We start from the raw sequence: 16,776 nt of genomic DNA, 5'->3' as shown, positions 1-16,776 counted from the left end.
ACCTCAAACAGCAAACACGCAAAAACTCAGGAACTGAACCAGGAGCAAGAGAAACGCTGAGCAGGAGCAACTGAACCCAACACGACTGAAGTGAACAGACGAAGTGACAAAGACAAGAGAGAAAGACTGAGTCTAAATACTGGAGGGTAGAGGGACGAAGGAGCACGTGATCAGTGGTGTGACGCAACAAAGTTCCTAAGTAACAGAGGGTATTGCTCTACTGTGATAGGACATCTCAAGTTGCATGTTCACATTGTGTATTTGTAAATACATATTTTTAGAAGTAATCAATAACAAGATCTGGATATCTGGTCCAATCAGAGCGGGCAGGTAATCAGACCCTGCCTACCGCTGCAGCAGCAACACAGAAGAAACACGGCCGAGACTCAGCTATAATAAAGTAGTAAACTGTTGCATTGGGGATTAGGGTACACTCAGCAAGTACTTGGAGGTAAAACAGAAAGGCCATCTCACCTTTTGTACCAGGTTTACTCATGTTTTAAAAATATGTGTACACCTGACAATTTTGGTGCAAAAGTAAGCCTGTAAGCTCGTGGTGAACATGCACATGTCACATTTAAACTCAACAGTCAGGTTTAAGTGAGTCCACAGAGGCATGAGGGGAGAGGGGAAGGGTGCAGTCCACTGATATGACTGCACCTCGTGCTGTTATTGTAATCAAATGAATGAGAAGTGGTAATCACCACCGCTCACTTCTTTTTCCCTCCGCTGCGTGACCTCGCTGCTTCCTCCTTCCCTCGTTCCCCAGCCACTCCCGTCTCACACTCCCTGAATGTGACTCAGTTTGGATTTGCACACCCCCACCCGAACCAGCTCAGGAAGCCATGCGCACGGAGGCTGAGGGTTGTGCATGAGAGCGCCCACAGGGGAACATGCCAGGAATGAAATAACTGAACATAAACTGGCAGCAGTTGTGAGGGTGAACTGAGGGGTAACATCTCACCGTCACACGCACAAAAAATTAAACAACTTGATAGAATTTCAACAAATTCAAAATATTGGCTTGCTCCATTGACAAAACCTTTTACATATCCGGTACACAGACTAAGATTCTAACTTATACCAGTGATACTATCTAAACCTGTGTAATTTAAAGGTAATCCACATACTGGACTTTGGCCTTGCTGCAAAGGTATATGTGTCAAAGTTAAACTATGGGGAAACAAACCACATATTAACCTGACTCCCTCTGGAGCTGGTGCTCGAGTCAAACTTCTGGATTCAGATACAAAAAGAACCAGGTGAGGCATCTGATCCTTAACTTATCTCTTAGAGTAGCTTTAAAATGTCTCTTACACCATGTAATTATACAGGTGTTCAACATGACTAGTCATTTGTTCTTCTTGATTTGCTGTGATCCTGAACTGAATGAACTGTGGTCTCGAAATGCACATGAGCAAACATGTTGAGTAACATGAGTAAAACAGGAGTTTGGAAAACTCACAGTGATGACCCAGCAGAGGCAAAATCATGCTGTGACACCACCACCTGTCATTTCATACTCACTGCTGAGGACATGTTTGACTTTCTCCACTATGATTTCACAACATTGTGCCATGCAGCACCTCATTTGTCCTTGAATCTATACTCCCTGAGATGAGGGACATCCAAAAACAGGTATCTCCACATTTCCACTTCCCAGTTAAGCACTTTGCTTGCATCCCCTCTGATCTCTGCTCCCATTAAATACAACATACTGCACTATGACTGATCTATTGTTGATAGTGTTACACAAAAGTGCAGTGGAGTATTAGGGCCACTTGAAGGAGAAAATAATTCTGAGATATTGAGAATAAAGTCAAAATTTTACCCAAAAAAGTATATTATTGCTTCAAAATGAGGATTGTGGAGAATCATGTTCAGTTTTACTTCGGTAAAGGGTTTCACAAATTGACAAACTACTTTATATTTTTGATCACCACCACAAAATATTTTGCAAGAGGTTTCTGCAGAAAGAACCACACATATTTGGAGGAAGTTCTCTTTTTTAGAGAGAGGAAAGCTGTTTGATAGAGGTCGACTGCAAAGTCAATGTTACATCCTGTGTTATTCAAATAAGTAGCTAATGAAGATTTTGCATTCTGAAGGAAAGGAAGACTGATTTAGACTGAATTTCTTATTGCTACTTATTCTTAAAAATATTTTTTGTTAATTGTTTTGTAATATTATGTCTTTTTATCATTAAATTACATAATTCCTGTAATATGACACATTTTTCATGTTAAATTAAAAACTTTATTTTCATTATATAATAACTTTCCTCTCAATCATGACTTTATTCTTGTATTACAAGATTTTTTGGTAAAATTGTGATTTTATTCCAGTTATATAATTACTTTATTCTAGTTGTTTTGTGACTTTTCTCACATTACAACATTATTTTCAAAATCTCAAGGTTTCTTTCTATGACCCTAATATGACCCTATACCCAACATCATACACAACAAAGCTTCAGACCGACTAGAAAACCTTCTAACATTATGTTTTATCTGTTGTTTCTTAGAGGACATGTCCAGCAAAATCCCAATAATCCTGTCATGGCTCTGCCTCCTGCTGCTAAATCCCATCTGTTGCAGTGGCAGCAGGATTCTGGTAGTGCCTGTTGATGGCAGCCACTGGATCAACATGGAGGTGATCCTCCAAGAGCTGCACTCCAGAGGCCACAACATCACCGTGCTGCGCTCCGCCAAGAGCTGGTTCATTCCCAGTAACTCTTCTATTTATACATCTATTGACGTGATTATGCTGGAGGACGAGTCAGACAAGGACTTCGCAAATAAAATGCTACAAGATGTCATGGAATGCCGCAGGTCGCTGAGTTTTATACGCACCTTCTACCAGCAGAACTTGCTCACTTCCATGTTGTCAATGGGCCATAAAATCCTTGCTAGAGCAGCTGCTTTAATGTTGGATGACCCTGTCTTCATTAAGAAGCTGCAGGATGCTCAGTTTGACTTGATGTTGACGGACCCCGCTCTGCCTTTAGGAGTTATTCTGGGTAGTTACCTCAAGCTACCGATGGTTTTTAATGTGCGCTGGATCAATAGCGGGGAGGGTCACCTCACCATAGCTCCCTCTCCTGTCTCCTACGTGCCTGTGTCAGGAAGTGAACTCCATGATCAGATGGACTTTCAGGAAAGGACCAAGAATATGTTACATTATCTCTACAGTGTTTTTGAACAGCACTTCATCCTTAACCCTCCCTACTCCGATCTGTTCCGGCGGCACTTCCCTCCTGGGACTGACTTGCTGTCGTTGCAGGGCGCCGCGGATATCTGGCTGTTGAGGGCAGATTTTGTCTTCGAGTTCCCTAGACCCACAATGCCCAATGTGGTCTACATAGGTGGGTTCCAGTGCAAAAAGGCTAGACCCCTCTCTGCAGAGCTGGAGACCTTTATGCAGAGTTCTGGAGAACACGGGGTGGTCGTTATGTCTCTAGGCTCCTATGTGTCAGCCCTGCCTCACAAAGTCACTGAGGCCATAGCTGCTGCTTTTGCTCAACTCCCACAAAAAGTGGTGTGGAGGTTCGTGGGAGAAAAGCCGTCATCGCTGGGCAACAACACCCTGCTAATGAAGTGGCTGCCTCAGAAAGATCTCCTTGGACATCCCAAGACTCGTGCCTTTGTGGCCCATGGAGGCACCAACGGCATGTATGAGGCCATCTTCCACGGTGTTCCTGTTGTGGGCCTGCCACTCCTCTTTGACCAGTTCGACAACCTTCTCCGGCTGAAGGAGCGCGGGGCAGCGCGGGTAGTGGAGGTCAAGTCACTCACCAAAGAAAACTTTATCGAGGCTCTAAAGGACATCCTGGAGACTCCCTCGTATCGAAACAGAATCCAGCACCTCTCCCGGCTACACCATGACCGACCAGTGTCTCCAATGGACACCGCCATCTTTTGGATTGAGTACGTCATTAGGAACAAAGGAGCGTCCCATCTGCAGCCGGCAGCTTTCAGTCTGCCCTGGTACTCCTACTTCTGCTTGGATGTGGCTGTTTTCATCATGGCCGTCCTCGGAGCCCTCGTCTGGGTTTCAGTCCTGGTCTGTAGGGTTCTATGCTGCAGGAGGTTCAGGAGGAAGATAAAAACAGAGTGAAATGTTTCAAGTTATTTAACTTCAGATGACACATTGCAGATTCTTATTTTTCTTTTTCAGAAAATAAAGATCCTAAATTGTAGATTGAAAATATTTACCAAATAAAAGTTTTTTGTCAGACATGTGTCAGGTGTTTTGGTTAGTACTTTACTGATACCTCATGAAGTCCTTCATACTTTACAAGGCACCACCCCTCCATTAACCAAGCTTCCTGGTCATAAAAATTGCTATTCTAAGCCATGACAAAATGTAAAAAATCTAAATCCTCAAGAAAACAGCACCATCTTTTTTTTCTACCATGTTTTATTTCACTCTTTTGGGGAATTTTATTAAAAAAAATGTTGATGAATGTATTTATCTTGTTATCTGTAATTATGAATGAACCAACTCCTGTATATTATTATTAGAAATGTACAGCTTTCCTTCTTTATATTATATCACCATAAAATGGACATGTAAAGAGCATGTATGATACTTCAGGCTGAATGTACCTTTTTAACACATAGCTGATCACACACAGACACACAGTCTTATCAATGAGATCAGAGTTCAGTACTGAAATCCACAAACCAATGTACGATCATATTGTGCACAGTTTGGCCTTATTGTAAGCTCGAGCTCTGAGGAGAAAGTAGAAGTAGTTTTGTCAAATTTAAACTGGCAGCACGATTGTTTTGAAATTACTCTCACATGAGGAAAACTAATGTTTTTTATGATCGTGATTTCACGGCAAATATTCCACATTTATGTCCACAACTTCGCATCTGTTTTTCATGCAGCTTCCTAGAGATGTGAGTCAATGTTAGATGAAAGAACATATATTAAAATAATAGTGTGGTGTTGTTGTTCAGAGTGTTTCCTGCCTTCTTTGTCATCGTGCAGCAAACCACACAGGGCTGGTGAATTGTGGTGCGTGTTTTGAGATGCAGCAATGACAGTGTCAGTGTTTTCACACTGCAGCTTCCTGTGTTTTCTCACAAGAGTAACACACTATAGACTATGTAGTATGAGACTACCTGATAATTTTACTGACCGAGATTTCTCTACTGAGCTTTTAAAAGACAGTATCTCCGACTGCTGCTGGTAAAGTCTAGTGAAGCTCACATGGCAGTGACTCCATCCCCTTCTTTTCTATGTTTATATGGCTGTTTGAACAGAGAACTACTGTGGCCCTCAAGTGCAAATCACAATGGCAAATAAGAAAACACAAACAGCAAATAACAACACAACGGCAGTTGAGAAAGCACAGTGATATACACAGAACACAACAGAAAATAAGAAATCACAGAAGCAAATAAAACGACAAATCAGAAAACAGAACGGCAAATACAAAAACACAACCAAATCAGAAAACAGAACGGCAAATACAAAAACACAACCAAATCAGAAAACACAACGGCACAATGATAGATTACAAAAGAACATGGACGTCCATCCATCAGTGGTGAGCCTTATAATAGCAGGTACCTAAGTTTTCTATTTTGTGTTTTGTGATTATTATTTTTTTTTAATATGTCATTGTGTAGGAATAGTCATCATGCTGCTGGGACCTTGTCCGGGGACACTTTCCCCTGCTGATTTGCTGTCCGAGTACACTGCACTAGGGCGTGCACAGGGTCATGGCGACCTACATGCTGAGCTCTGGAGCACACAGGGTGGCAGTAATGTCTCTGGGGACTGATCAGTTCATGAGTGGCTTATCAGTAACTCAGAGATCGGTGACATTTAAATGAAACAAAGTGAGTGAGTAGACCCTCCTCTCTTTTAAACCATGTGATAAAAATACTTATAACACCCATTGTCTCAACATACCCATTCTTCAAGAACACAATTTCAATTGTGTCACTTTTTTTCACTCTGTGGTGCCTGGGAAAAATGTATCCTGGTAAATTCAACATATTTGCTAAAAAGTTTTGGAGATTAACTTTTACATTTTTCTACATGGTTGTTTATCTGCTCTTTATTTCTGTGCAGGGTTTTGATTTCATCTGTCATTTAAGTTCTTGGAAATCAGACACACACACACACACACACACACACACACACACACACACACACACACACACACACACACACACGCATTTAGTAAGACGCCCAAAACAGGAAGAAAAACACAAAGCTACTTTACTTAAGTATAATTGGTTCCTCTTCCCATTCATACAAGATATAACCACTTTGTCTCTTTGACACAAACAGATAATGCACATGCACACACATAAACACACACACACACACACACACACACCCATTCAATAAGATGTCCAACACAGGAAGGAAAGCCTTACTCCCTGCTGTGTTGTAAAACACATCCAAGCTGCCAAATGAAACCTCTGCATACTTCCACCATGTAAACAGCATGTTTGAAGAAATCATATAGCAGAGAGTTTAATGTGTTTAATGGCACATGGCCAGCAACAATCTAAAGGGCATTAGTGGACACCCCACATTCACTCCTCCCTTGCAGCCCTCGACCATCTCAATCATTGTGTCAACCGCTGATATGAGAGAGCAGGAGACACAAAGAGAAAGAGAGAGTGTGTGTTTTTGTTCTGGGCCAGAAAGGCGTTCTCCTGCCTCAGGATGTTGCCTTTAAAGCTGGAGAAGTGGGTTTCCTGAGGAGGAAACGTTCACAGAATGGACGAGGCTCAGGCGAGACACCGTGTTCCCAACATTTCTTGAACACAGGTCACCAGTCTGCAGAGCGGGTGGTGAGCCTCAGTTGAACAGAGTGGGTCTCTCAGCTGAGAACGGTGAGTAAAAACTCTTGATTTGTATTGTGAGGTTTATATAATGACCCTCAGGTACCTGCTGATAGTAAATCACTTGGAAACGTGCATTCTATCTTATGTGCAGGTGTTTCCCCTGATGGATCCTGGATGCTTTGAGGCCTGGATGACTGACAGTACAAAATCTGAGCCTGACCTTCTCCATGGGAGAATGCATTTATGAATTTTGAACAATGGACACAAAACAAGTAGATTTGTGCTTCTAGTGAATGAATGGGTGTTTCTACACCAACTCATCTTCTTGCAAGCATCCATTCACATCTGAGTGAGGCATCTACTCATTTCCCATGTCAGGTATTTGACCGTCAGAGACATGTCCAACGACAGCTGCAACCTCCCCTTGAACACAGACACATTCGGCCTGACCTGTATCTACGGCCTCATCTTCTCTTTGGGTCTCCCAAGCAACCTGCTGTCGCTCTGGGGACTGTACCAACTGGGTCGCTCAGGCGGAGGAGGCTGCCAGCTGGTCTACATCCTCAACCTGCTGCTGTCAGACCTCCTCCAACTGCTCACCCTGCCACTGTGGATCCTCTACCTCCAGGGCGAGCACCGCTGGCCCTACGGCCAATTGACCTGCGAACTGGTCGGTTACGTGTTCTACGTGAACGTCTACGCCAGTGTCATGTTCTTATGCCTGATAGCGCTGGACCGCTGCCTGGCAATTGTTTACCCACTGAGCAGCCGCAGGGTGCGGAGTGTCCGGGTGGCAGCAGTGTCCGGAGTGGCAGTCTGGACCCTCACCTTCCTGTTCTGCCTGAGCGGGCTGCTGCCATCTGTGTTTGACTCTGACAGACTGCTGTGTCTGGAGCAGTACCCCGTCAGTCCCAGATATGCCCACTTCAAGATCACCACTGTGGTCCTTGGTTTTCTGCTGCCATGTTCCATCCTAGGGTGAGTGGACACCAAGTCCAAGGATATTCCTACTTTATCCTAGATGTTATACAAGCTCAATTAAAGTTCCTGTGGTCAAATTATCTAAATTGTCACATTTTGGGTCAGCAAAGGGGAAACAGATTCAAATTTGAAATAAAACATTAAAAAACTTGGAAATGTGTAGAATAAGGGTTAAACTGAGTGATAGAGGAACATCAGGGAAATCCTTGTAATACTTAATTACAAATTTTGTATATTCTGAGGAACAGGCTGAGTTTCTGATCTTGATCTCTGCTCCCTCCCTCAGCTACACCTCAGCCCACATCGGGGTCACACTCCAGCGTTCCCCTTCTCTGTCAGACCACGAGCGCCACAAAATCGTGGGCATCCTGGTCGTCATCACAGTCAACTTCATCGTCGTCTTTGGGCCTTACCACCTCGTGGGTGGATACAGGTTTGTGTCCTTGCTGCTGACGGATGAACCGTGTGGATTGGAGCGTTCCATTTTCCTCATCTATCGTCTGTGCTACGGCCTGACCAGCCTTAACACCCTTCTGGACCCCCTCTTCTACATCTTCCTGTGCACTGACGCTCGGTTGGAGCTGAAGAGGTCCCTGCCCTGCTTGGGGAGGGGCCAAAACACCCGTGGAAAGGCGGCGAGAGCTCACCCAGACAACCAGGGTGGGAATGAAACTGTACACAATAACCTTCTTGCAATTTAACCTGGATTTGACTACTTACCTGACTCTTGCTACTTTATTCAATGCAACTGCACCACCCAGTGGAAATGCATGCATTTGGCTCATGCATTTGGTTCATGCATTTGGCTCATGCATTCGGTTCATGCATTTGTGTCGCACAAATATATCAAAGTGAAGAACTGTTGAGCTGTTGCTTACAATAACCTCAACACAGTAGAAATATATAACCAGATGAAATATGACTTTGAGAGACTGACGTGTGTTGTGGACATTTCAAACTGTTTTTTTTACTGTCAAGACTGTAGTTCCAGAATTAAAAGAGAAGTGTGATATTGCAAAAAAGGAGAGCTTTTTCCTCTTTTTCTTTATTACTGTTAAAAACAGCTAAGTTACAGCAATAGTATATATATATATAATACTACAATGTGTAGATATAGCATGCACGGAGTGAAATACTGGAAACTGAAGCAGATGCAGATGCAGTGCAATGCCAAATTTAAGATGTGCAATGTTACATTTTAAAATGAAGTGTCACATCTGGGGTGAGACCGCAAGCATGCAAACAAAGCACTTTTCACAAGAGAGAGAAAGAGAGAGACACAGAACCAATGCTACATATAAGCATTGATCAAACATACTCACACAAAATACTGCATTTTTCTGTTTTGTTACAGAAGTTGACATATATACATTTGAGCTGCAAAACAAATACAAACATATATAACATACTTGAAAGTGATGCTGACTAAATCCCCTTATGCAATCTAAAATTTAGGGATTTCAGTCTGAGAAGCTGACAGTTTTGTAAATTCTAAAATAAATGTGGTGGCAATTTCAGTAGAATAAAGAGCAAAGTTAACAGAGAGATGGTATCACAACAGATCTCATATACCTGAGCAAAGTGAAGGAACATTAGTCCCTGTTAGATGGGTAACACATTATCCAACATTGAGTACAAAAACAATATTTGGGTGGTGGGGAGCACTTCAGGTTCTCTCATCCTGTCCTGCACTTGTAAGTGAAGTGATGGTGCTTGCACAAGTGTATCATGCAAACATAGTCAAGAATACACTCACTCTCAAAAGACAAGGATTAAGACAGAAATGACAGCAGCCTATTAACGGTCATAAAAGCTGATGGTGCATAATTGTAACAACAAGTTATAATCCATAATATAAGCTGGCTTCTGAGTAAATATGATGAGCTATGGTTAAAAAACAAGGGAAAATACAAATAAATGCTTTTCTCATATATTTCCTATAAGCATTTTCCTAGTGACTGCTGGTTCTCAGTGCAATTTGTTCAGCAACACTTTTATCCTGCTCCTCTGTTTTCAGACACAAGGTTGTGATGGAAGACGGCTTCCTTATATACTCTGTGGTGGTGCTGGTGCAGCTGCGACGCCGGGCCAGCTCCGCCAGGTCCTCAGCCAGAACGCTCTCCATCACCGCACCCAGGGAATGTCTGATCTTGCTGCACAGGTCGGGGCAGCTGAACACATACAGAATGGGGTTCAGTATGCTGTTCAGGAAGCCGAGGGTCGCCGCAATCTTGAGGGCCCCGGATGCAAATGTTTGCGCAGGGTGCCCGCAGGGAGACATCACCTCCATCATGATGAACAAATGGTACGGCGCCCAGCAGAGGATGAAGCTGACCACCACGGCTATCAAAAGACGAACGAAACGAAAAGAGCGTCGGTAGCCTCTGCGTGCCAAGTGGGAATACACGGCGATGTAGCTGAGGATGATGATTACCAGAGGGATGAGGAAGGCTAGGAAGAGCTTCATGAACGCCAAGGCCTCCTTCCGCTGCCTATGTAATGCTTCCCGGTCATATGGCTCACTGGGGAGGAATACATTATAATTGTAGTAACAGAGGATCTTCCCATTTGAAAGGGGAATGGTGTCACGGAATATGTAGAAAGGGATGGTGCAGACCACAGCCAAGGCCCAAATCATCCCACATATCTTCCCCACAAGTTGGATGTTCCTGTGGTTCTGGGCCCAGACAGGTCTCAGCACCACCAGGCAGCGGTCCATAGAAATGGCCGCCAGCAGGAAGCCACTGACGAACATGTTGAGGAAGAAGGTGGAGGAGTAGATGCGGCAGAAGGTCCTGCCCAGCGTCCAGGTGTTGCCACGCGCCATGTAGAGGGTGAAGAATGGAAGGAAAGCGGTGGCAAGCAGGTCGGAGGCCGCGAGGTTCAGGATCCATACGCTGATGATGGAGCGGCGGACGTGGAAGCCCACCACCCAGAGGATGAGGAGGTTCTCCATGATGCCGATGGAAGAGACCAAGCCGTGGAGGGAAATGGCGAAAATATTCGAAGAACTCATATTAATTTGGTTTGCTTGGTTTGCTGGGTTTGTGATGTTTAAACTCTGGTGGAAAAAACAGTGTGCCATGCTGGAGGGAAAATGTCTCGATCCTTTCACTCAGGTTTTCACACTTCACACTGCAACATAGATTAGAGCATGTTTAACTAAACAAGTTTTTAAGCAGAAAAACATTTTTAAAATAAAAAAATGTACATGGAAATTGATTGAAGATTGATGCTGAAATGTCTAATATCTTTTGGTTCTGGGAGCACACTTACTGTATATTTTCTCTTCAACAGCAGGATATAGCTATTTAGGCATTTAGTTGCAGTTAAGTGCAAAATGAGCTCCAGCAGTCACATTCTAAGTTCAAATACATAACCCAGTTCTACATATACTGTGCTGCTTGTAGCTGCAACAGAACAAGAAATGCAGCAGAGGTGAGAGGAGCATGCTGCAGACAATGATCCATGCACAAACCTTTACAAATGTTTACTTTAAAGCTGTCTATCTATATACCAATGCAAATAATTAATAAAATATATACACCACATATAAAATTAACCCATTGCCTTTATAAACCTGGTTTTATCCTTTATCTTCATTGGACAACGTTACCGTGCATTTCATTTAATTTGCTTATTTATCTGACACGGACAGTGCTCATTAATCAACAGAAAAAACATTCTGAATGAGCCAGAGTTAGCAATATAATATAATTTTCATTTGTTGTACAAAACAACCTAGTAAAAAGCCAACTGAAATAAAATAAAATGACCAATCTTATATAATAAGAAATATTTATGGACAATTCATGCTCGTGATAGGGACACCCTGCAGTATGATTTTTCCTTGGACAAATCATGGGTTGATGATGGTTTATCCTTTTTAAAGTATGATTCTTTGCAGAATTTGAGGAAGTAAAGAGTTTTCTTTAATTTGTGAGATTACGGTTGATGAGACTGCTCTGCAAATCTAAAAGTTCCTTATTCTAAGAAAGAGGAATCTGTAATATTGTTTGCATTTCTTGAACTGCAGCTCCATATCTCTGCAATCTTGTTTTTCACATTTGCTACATCCTCCATTTTACCTTAATCTCACACGTATGAGTTAATGCCTCCCTGACTGATTTTATCTCTACTTGTTTGTGAGTTTATTAATAAAAGCTCAAATAATGTAATGCAGATTTGTCCTGTTAAAGGCAGATATTAAATGAAATTACATAGGAGTATTATCTAAAAACACAAACTTTAAAATCTGAATTTTGTGTGTGAGTATGAGTTTGACCGACTGTGGGTTACAGTAAAATCAAGGCCAGTGACATAGTGGCATGCTCTGGCTGGAGTTCATCAGAGGGGCATTTTAATAAACACCTTTATTAGCAAATGTGAAACGATGATGCAAGCTTTGCACAAAACTTTGCAAAAAAATCTGCTGCGGTGTCTCAAAAACTGCCTTTTTAAAAGAGAAAATAATCAAGCAATGTACTATGTTTTCAATTTTTAAAAACTGTTAAGTGTGAAAAAAGACTGACTGACTATTCACTTTCCCTCTGTACACACATGTAGACCCACTAGAAAAGAAAAAACACTTACCTGCATGTCAGATTTGATGAGGTCTGTGTCATGTTATGTTGCTGTCTGACAGAGTGCCCTGTCCCAGCCTCATTACTTGACAAGTGGAGTAACAGGAAGTGAAACCTGTGAAAGGAAGTACAGCTTCGAGGACTCAGGCCTGTTGAAAAAAAATCTTTAGGCCTTTTCAACTTTGTTTCCAAGGAGAAATCTGGGGCTGAGAAAATGGTGGTTTGTAATTTATTGAGCTTAATGATTTATCACTTGAATAGATCCTATTTTTGTCTCACCGCTGTCTAAGTGTGTGAGAGAGAAAGGTGCAGGAATGTTGTAATGTGTGTGGCTAAATGGAAAGTACTCTCTGGAAAAGTAATTTCAGACCATTTCCAGACTGAGTAGTTCTCTTCATGAGGTCATCTCTGTGCAATGCTACTTTAAATGTAGTACAAGGCCTTCACTGTTTCTATTGTCTTTGTGTGCAGTTCAGCTCTTGAACAGCAGATAGCAGCAAACGACAATAATTTATCAACACTTGTGTCAATCATACACGACTAAAGGTGCCAAAGAGCAACGCCCCTGAAACTACAGATCTTTGAGCCTTAACATGTAATCAAATTTTTTTTAAATGTATCGACTGAGTATTTAATGGGAGAAGTTGGCATTTTGGGAATTGCAGTCTATGGAGCCAGACTTTGCTAGTCTCTGAGGTTTTAAAGATTTAAGCATTTATGCATAGGTTTCATGTTTCAGAGCAGGAAGCTTTTTTATATACCATCTATGGCCCCCACCAGCCGAAATTATGCATTCACAGGTTTTGCTGCCACCTTTTGTTCATCCATCAGCACCATGACGTCAATGTTTCATATTATCAGCATATTTTTCTCATGTTTTGGGGGTTTCAAGACCTCAGACTTTGGTAAAGTTGAGTCATTGAAGTGAGTGAGCCACATAACCTCAGCTTGTAAGTTACTTTTTGGTATCCCACACTGATCCAGAAAAAAGATCTGGCCAGATTAGACACAAAGTGAAACACACAAATTCTTCATTATGCAACAAAAGCATTTGTTCTTTTGTCTAGACACGTGGAGACACAGAGGAAGTATAAGACAACACTGAAACAGGAAATAAATTATTGCAAGACATAATTTGTTGAAAGACGTTGATGTCTTTTCCACGAGGAAGATACAAAATGTTTGACTTTTATATCTGTATATTTAATAAAGAAGAGAAAATCTTGGGGTCAGCTGACCTGAAGATTCTCCACCCTCATTTTTGCAAATGACATTGGAACAACTTTATTAGTATGACAGTGCAGAGCAGTGCACCTCAACACAACATACCATACAAGTCTTAATAGTGTTTCCACCCTGTTCACTTCACATCACACCGCATCGTTTGTTTAATCTTGACCACACGGCCTGACCTACTTTCTCTCAAAATAAGTCAGGGAGGTTCTATTTTCTATTTTCCATTTTAGCTTTGACTTGTTAGAGAAACAGCGAACACTAGGCCGCCTTACTGTCAAAACTCAGGAAGTATGGTTTTAAATAAGAAGAGTGTAGGTCAGTTATGTCTCACCTCGACTGAGTCAACAACTGTAACAAACATCAAAAGGACACAAATGAGTCACACGGTAGCTTCTGCTGCATGTGCAAACAGTGCTGTTACGTCTTCACACATAAGGGTGAAGCACTGAGACAAACATACAAAATGGTATTCAAAGCATGGGGACTGATGCAGATACTTGACAACATCAGACCATTAAAGTTCCTTCACTAAATGCACACAAATGAAAGTACAGTGAAATATTTCATTCGGGTATTACAATCAAGCAGAAGTATTCCTTTAAGTGGAATAAATGTCCCCCCTGCTACTGCTTTAAAGATAATTTTTATATTTTAAGTAATGTTTACTATAAATTCCAGCCATAATCCACGATTAGATGCCACCATCCATCCATAATCCACGATGTGTCCGCAGCCGGGATTCTGGATCTGCAACGACACAGCACTTCTGGAAAGAAGTCAAGTCAGTTACATGTATTGATGAGACATTAATGTGATGAACAGGGAGAGGAGACAAGAGAAGCTCCATGTGTCACCTGGCAATCTGGGCCTATAGTACATAATTTTCTATATCAGATAAGGGATGGAGGCCAGACGATCTCAGATCGTGGGTTAATTTTTTGTGCGATTCTGTATTTTATTTCTTCCCCCCCATCACAAAAATCGAGATTTAAAGCAGTGATGCAACAATAACAAACAATTACATGTGATTTGGCATTAAACTAAAACTGGCTTTGTGTGATATTGTAGAATTTTGATGTGATTTGCAAACACAGTGATGGAAAAGAACAGACTCTCACACTCGTCTGACTCTAAACCCTACTAAATCAGATGAGCCAATCACAAACGTCATTGGTGTCCTCTTTGCATTTTTCTTCTGCTTCTCGGAAAAATCAGTGAGTGTTTCACAGTTTTTTGTTTTATAGCCAACACATGAATATAATTTTGAGCAAAAGAGATGTTTGTAAAGACGTTATAGACTTAAATATTTTTTCTGTGCAGGTCAGGTGCCATGTGCTGATGTAAAAAAGACCTCAGGTATAATTCAGGACATTGGGTTCATAAGGGCTGAAGCTGGAATGAGCGTGACTCTGCGTTTGCCAAAATGATGCTGTAACTGTCTTTAACTGGTACCAGCAAATCTTGGGAGGTGATCTTCAACTCGTATCAACTCTAACACAGCATAAAACCGAAGCTGACATCTCCCCGGCGTATACCGACAGATTTCACGTCTTTGCACGAGGTCGAGCCGGCAGCAACCATCTCACTATCACAGACCTTCGCACATGCGAGCTGTCGTCCACCAGCCTGCCGTGGAGCAACTTCGCCCCGGGACTCTCTGAAATTGAGCTGTGCAGTGTATGCCGACTCGTGTGCAGGGGAGCAGAGTCTCTACTGGATCAAACATGCTGCATCTGAGCCTCTGAGCATGTTTTCCAGCAAAGGGCAGTGCACAAGCCCCTCAGATGAAAAGCCTTGCATGAGGAATTGTACTTTGAACCTTGCAAAGAATTCTTCGAGCTCCTCTGATGAAGGGATGTACTACTGTGTCCTGGCCTGCTGTGGAGAGATTGTATTTGGGAATGGAACAAGAGTGGAGATCGTAGGTAGGTAATAACAGCAGATGTTACTAAATACTATGATTTGAAAAAATACCTTAAAAATTTCACAAAAAAGATTTATACATCCTCTTAAAAAAATACATAGAAAGAATGTGAACTGTTTTATCTCTCTTGACTCAATGTTAGACAGTTTCACCTATTTCCCCCCACTCGTGGTTTATTGCTTGAGTGTGGCATTGGCCGTGCTCTTGAACGTGCTGCTCGTCTTGGCTTTCGTCTTGTACAAGATGAAGAGGAAGCTCTGCCCTGCCTGCTCAGGTAAACTTTTTCAGAATCGACTGGATTTTGCTGTAATGACTTGACCTGACCATTCTTGTAGTTTTATTCGCAGGAACCGTTTCTCATCCGGGATTTTCTGAAGCCACGGTAGGTCAAATAAAGATGCTTTTACAAGAATAACACATGCCAACATCTGCCAACATGTTTATTTTAAGTTATATTTTAAGCTCCGTCTTATTTTTAATGATTTACTTCTGGTACTGAATAGTTCACTCATTGTTATTTTGTCTTGAACAGAACCAAGATGAGGACACTCTCCATAATGCCGCTCTGAGTCTAAAAAGAAACAGAGAACAACGTCATCAAGAGGAAAACAGTCAGTTTGTGTTTCCTCTCGAGTGAACAAATACAGAAAGTGAACTACCAACCACCTCAGTGCAGTAGCTTCCGTCCTTGTCATTTACTTTTGCAAGAAATTTTTTAAATAATATCGAAAGAAAAGAAAATATGCATTTGTTTGCAAGGGTTGTTATGTCAAGTATGTTCTAAAGGCATCAGCATGTCCGCACACAAGAGTTATACACGAGGTACGTGAAAGTCCCCTATGATCTATTCATATCTCTCACGCTACCAGAAAGCGCAGGTTGCACATTTCAGCAGCCGACTGTCGCCGTTCACCTTTCACACCTGTGGTGAAGGTAGTGAGGTCTGCAAAGCGAAAGTTTCCATTAGTGGAAACAGAAGTCGGCAGCAGCACCTAAACACAGGAAGACCGGGCTGTGGGTCACAGCATCTGACGCTCAAGACACCTACAACAAACACCATGTCTTAAATGCAGAAAACAAGCTGTGCACGTAAAGTCTTTCTGATGAACAGCCACAATGTGTGTGTGGGGGATCTATTGCTGTCTCAGAGCTTCAGTCCTCTTATGCCTATGTCAGGAAACTCATCATAATGGCATTTCTAGTTTGGGCTATGTCAGCTTTTTGAGAAAGAAGA

General features: G+C 42.0%; 3 protein-coding genes and 1 pseudogene across 3 annotated transcripts; 3 read left to right on the top strand and 1 right to left on the bottom strand.

Moving 5' to 3' along the window:
- Positions 1-2,529: 2,529 nt before the first annotated feature.
- On the top strand, positions 2,530-4,240 carry ugt5g1 (UDP glucuronosyltransferase 5 family, polypeptide G1). Its single transcript, XM_069518463.1, has one exon. The coding sequence runs from the start codon at positions 2,530-2,532 to the stop codon at positions 4,114-4,116; it is 1,587 nt and encodes a 528-aa protein (XP_069374564.1). The 3' UTR covers positions 4,117-4,240.
- A 2,422-nt stretch (positions 4,241-6,662) lies between these two features.
- Positions 6,663-9,732, top strand: LOC109647926 (probable G-protein coupled receptor 132). The gene is made up of 3 exons (XM_020113737.2): positions 6,663-6,866; positions 6,970-7,796; positions 8,086-9,732. The coding sequence occupies exons 2-3, from the start codon at positions 7,216-7,218 to the stop codon at positions 8,498-8,500; spliced, it is 996 nt and encodes a 331-aa protein (XP_019969296.1). The 5' UTR covers positions 6,663-6,866; positions 6,970-7,215; the 3' UTR covers positions 8,501-9,732.
- LOC109639690 (prostaglandin D2 receptor 2-like) lies at positions 8,829-12,492 on the bottom strand. The gene is made up of 2 exons (XM_020103292.2): positions 12,393-12,492; positions 8,829-10,934 (listed from the first exon to the last, which is right to left on the bottom strand). Exon 2 carries the CDS (start codon positions 10,882-10,884, stop codon positions 9,751-9,753), a length of 1,134 nt encoding a protein of 377 aa, XP_019958851.1. The 5' UTR covers positions 10,885-10,934; positions 12,393-12,492; the 3' UTR covers positions 8,829-9,750.
- A 1,847-nt stretch (positions 12,493-14,339) lies between these two features.
- Positions 14,340-16,085, top strand: LOC109639677 (uncharacterized; annotated as a pseudogene).
- The last annotated feature ends 691 nt before the right edge of the window (positions 16,086-16,776 follow it).

This window comes from Paralichthys olivaceus, chromosome 22, assembly GCF_024713975.1.
Source record: "Paralichthys olivaceus isolate ysfri-2021 chromosome 22, ASM2471397v2, whole genome shotgun sequence".
Lineage (NCBI taxonomy): Eukaryota > Metazoa > Chordata > Actinopteri > Pleuronectiformes > Paralichthyidae > Paralichthys > Paralichthys olivaceus.
Note: the sequence above shows the minus strand (reverse complement) of the source record. Positions and strands in the feature narration are given on the sequence as shown.

Bases quoted from the DNA above. Each gene is read 5' to 3' on its own strand.
- LOC109639690 (XM_020103292.2), bottom strand. From the start codon at position 10,884: ATGGCACACTGTTTTTTCCACCAGAGTTTAAACATCACAAACCCAGCA.
- LOC109647926 (XM_020113737.2), top strand. From the start codon at position 7,216: ATGTCCAACGACAGCTGCAACCTCCCCTTGAACACAGACACATTCGGC. The intron at 7,797-8,085 runs GTGAGTGGACAC...TCCCTCCCTCAG, and splicing joins CTGCCATGTTCCATCCTAGG to CTACACCTCAGCCCACATCG.
- ugt5g1 (XM_069518463.1), top strand. From the start codon at position 2,530: ATGTCCAGCAAAATCCCAATAATCCTGTCATGGCTCTGCCTCCTGCTG.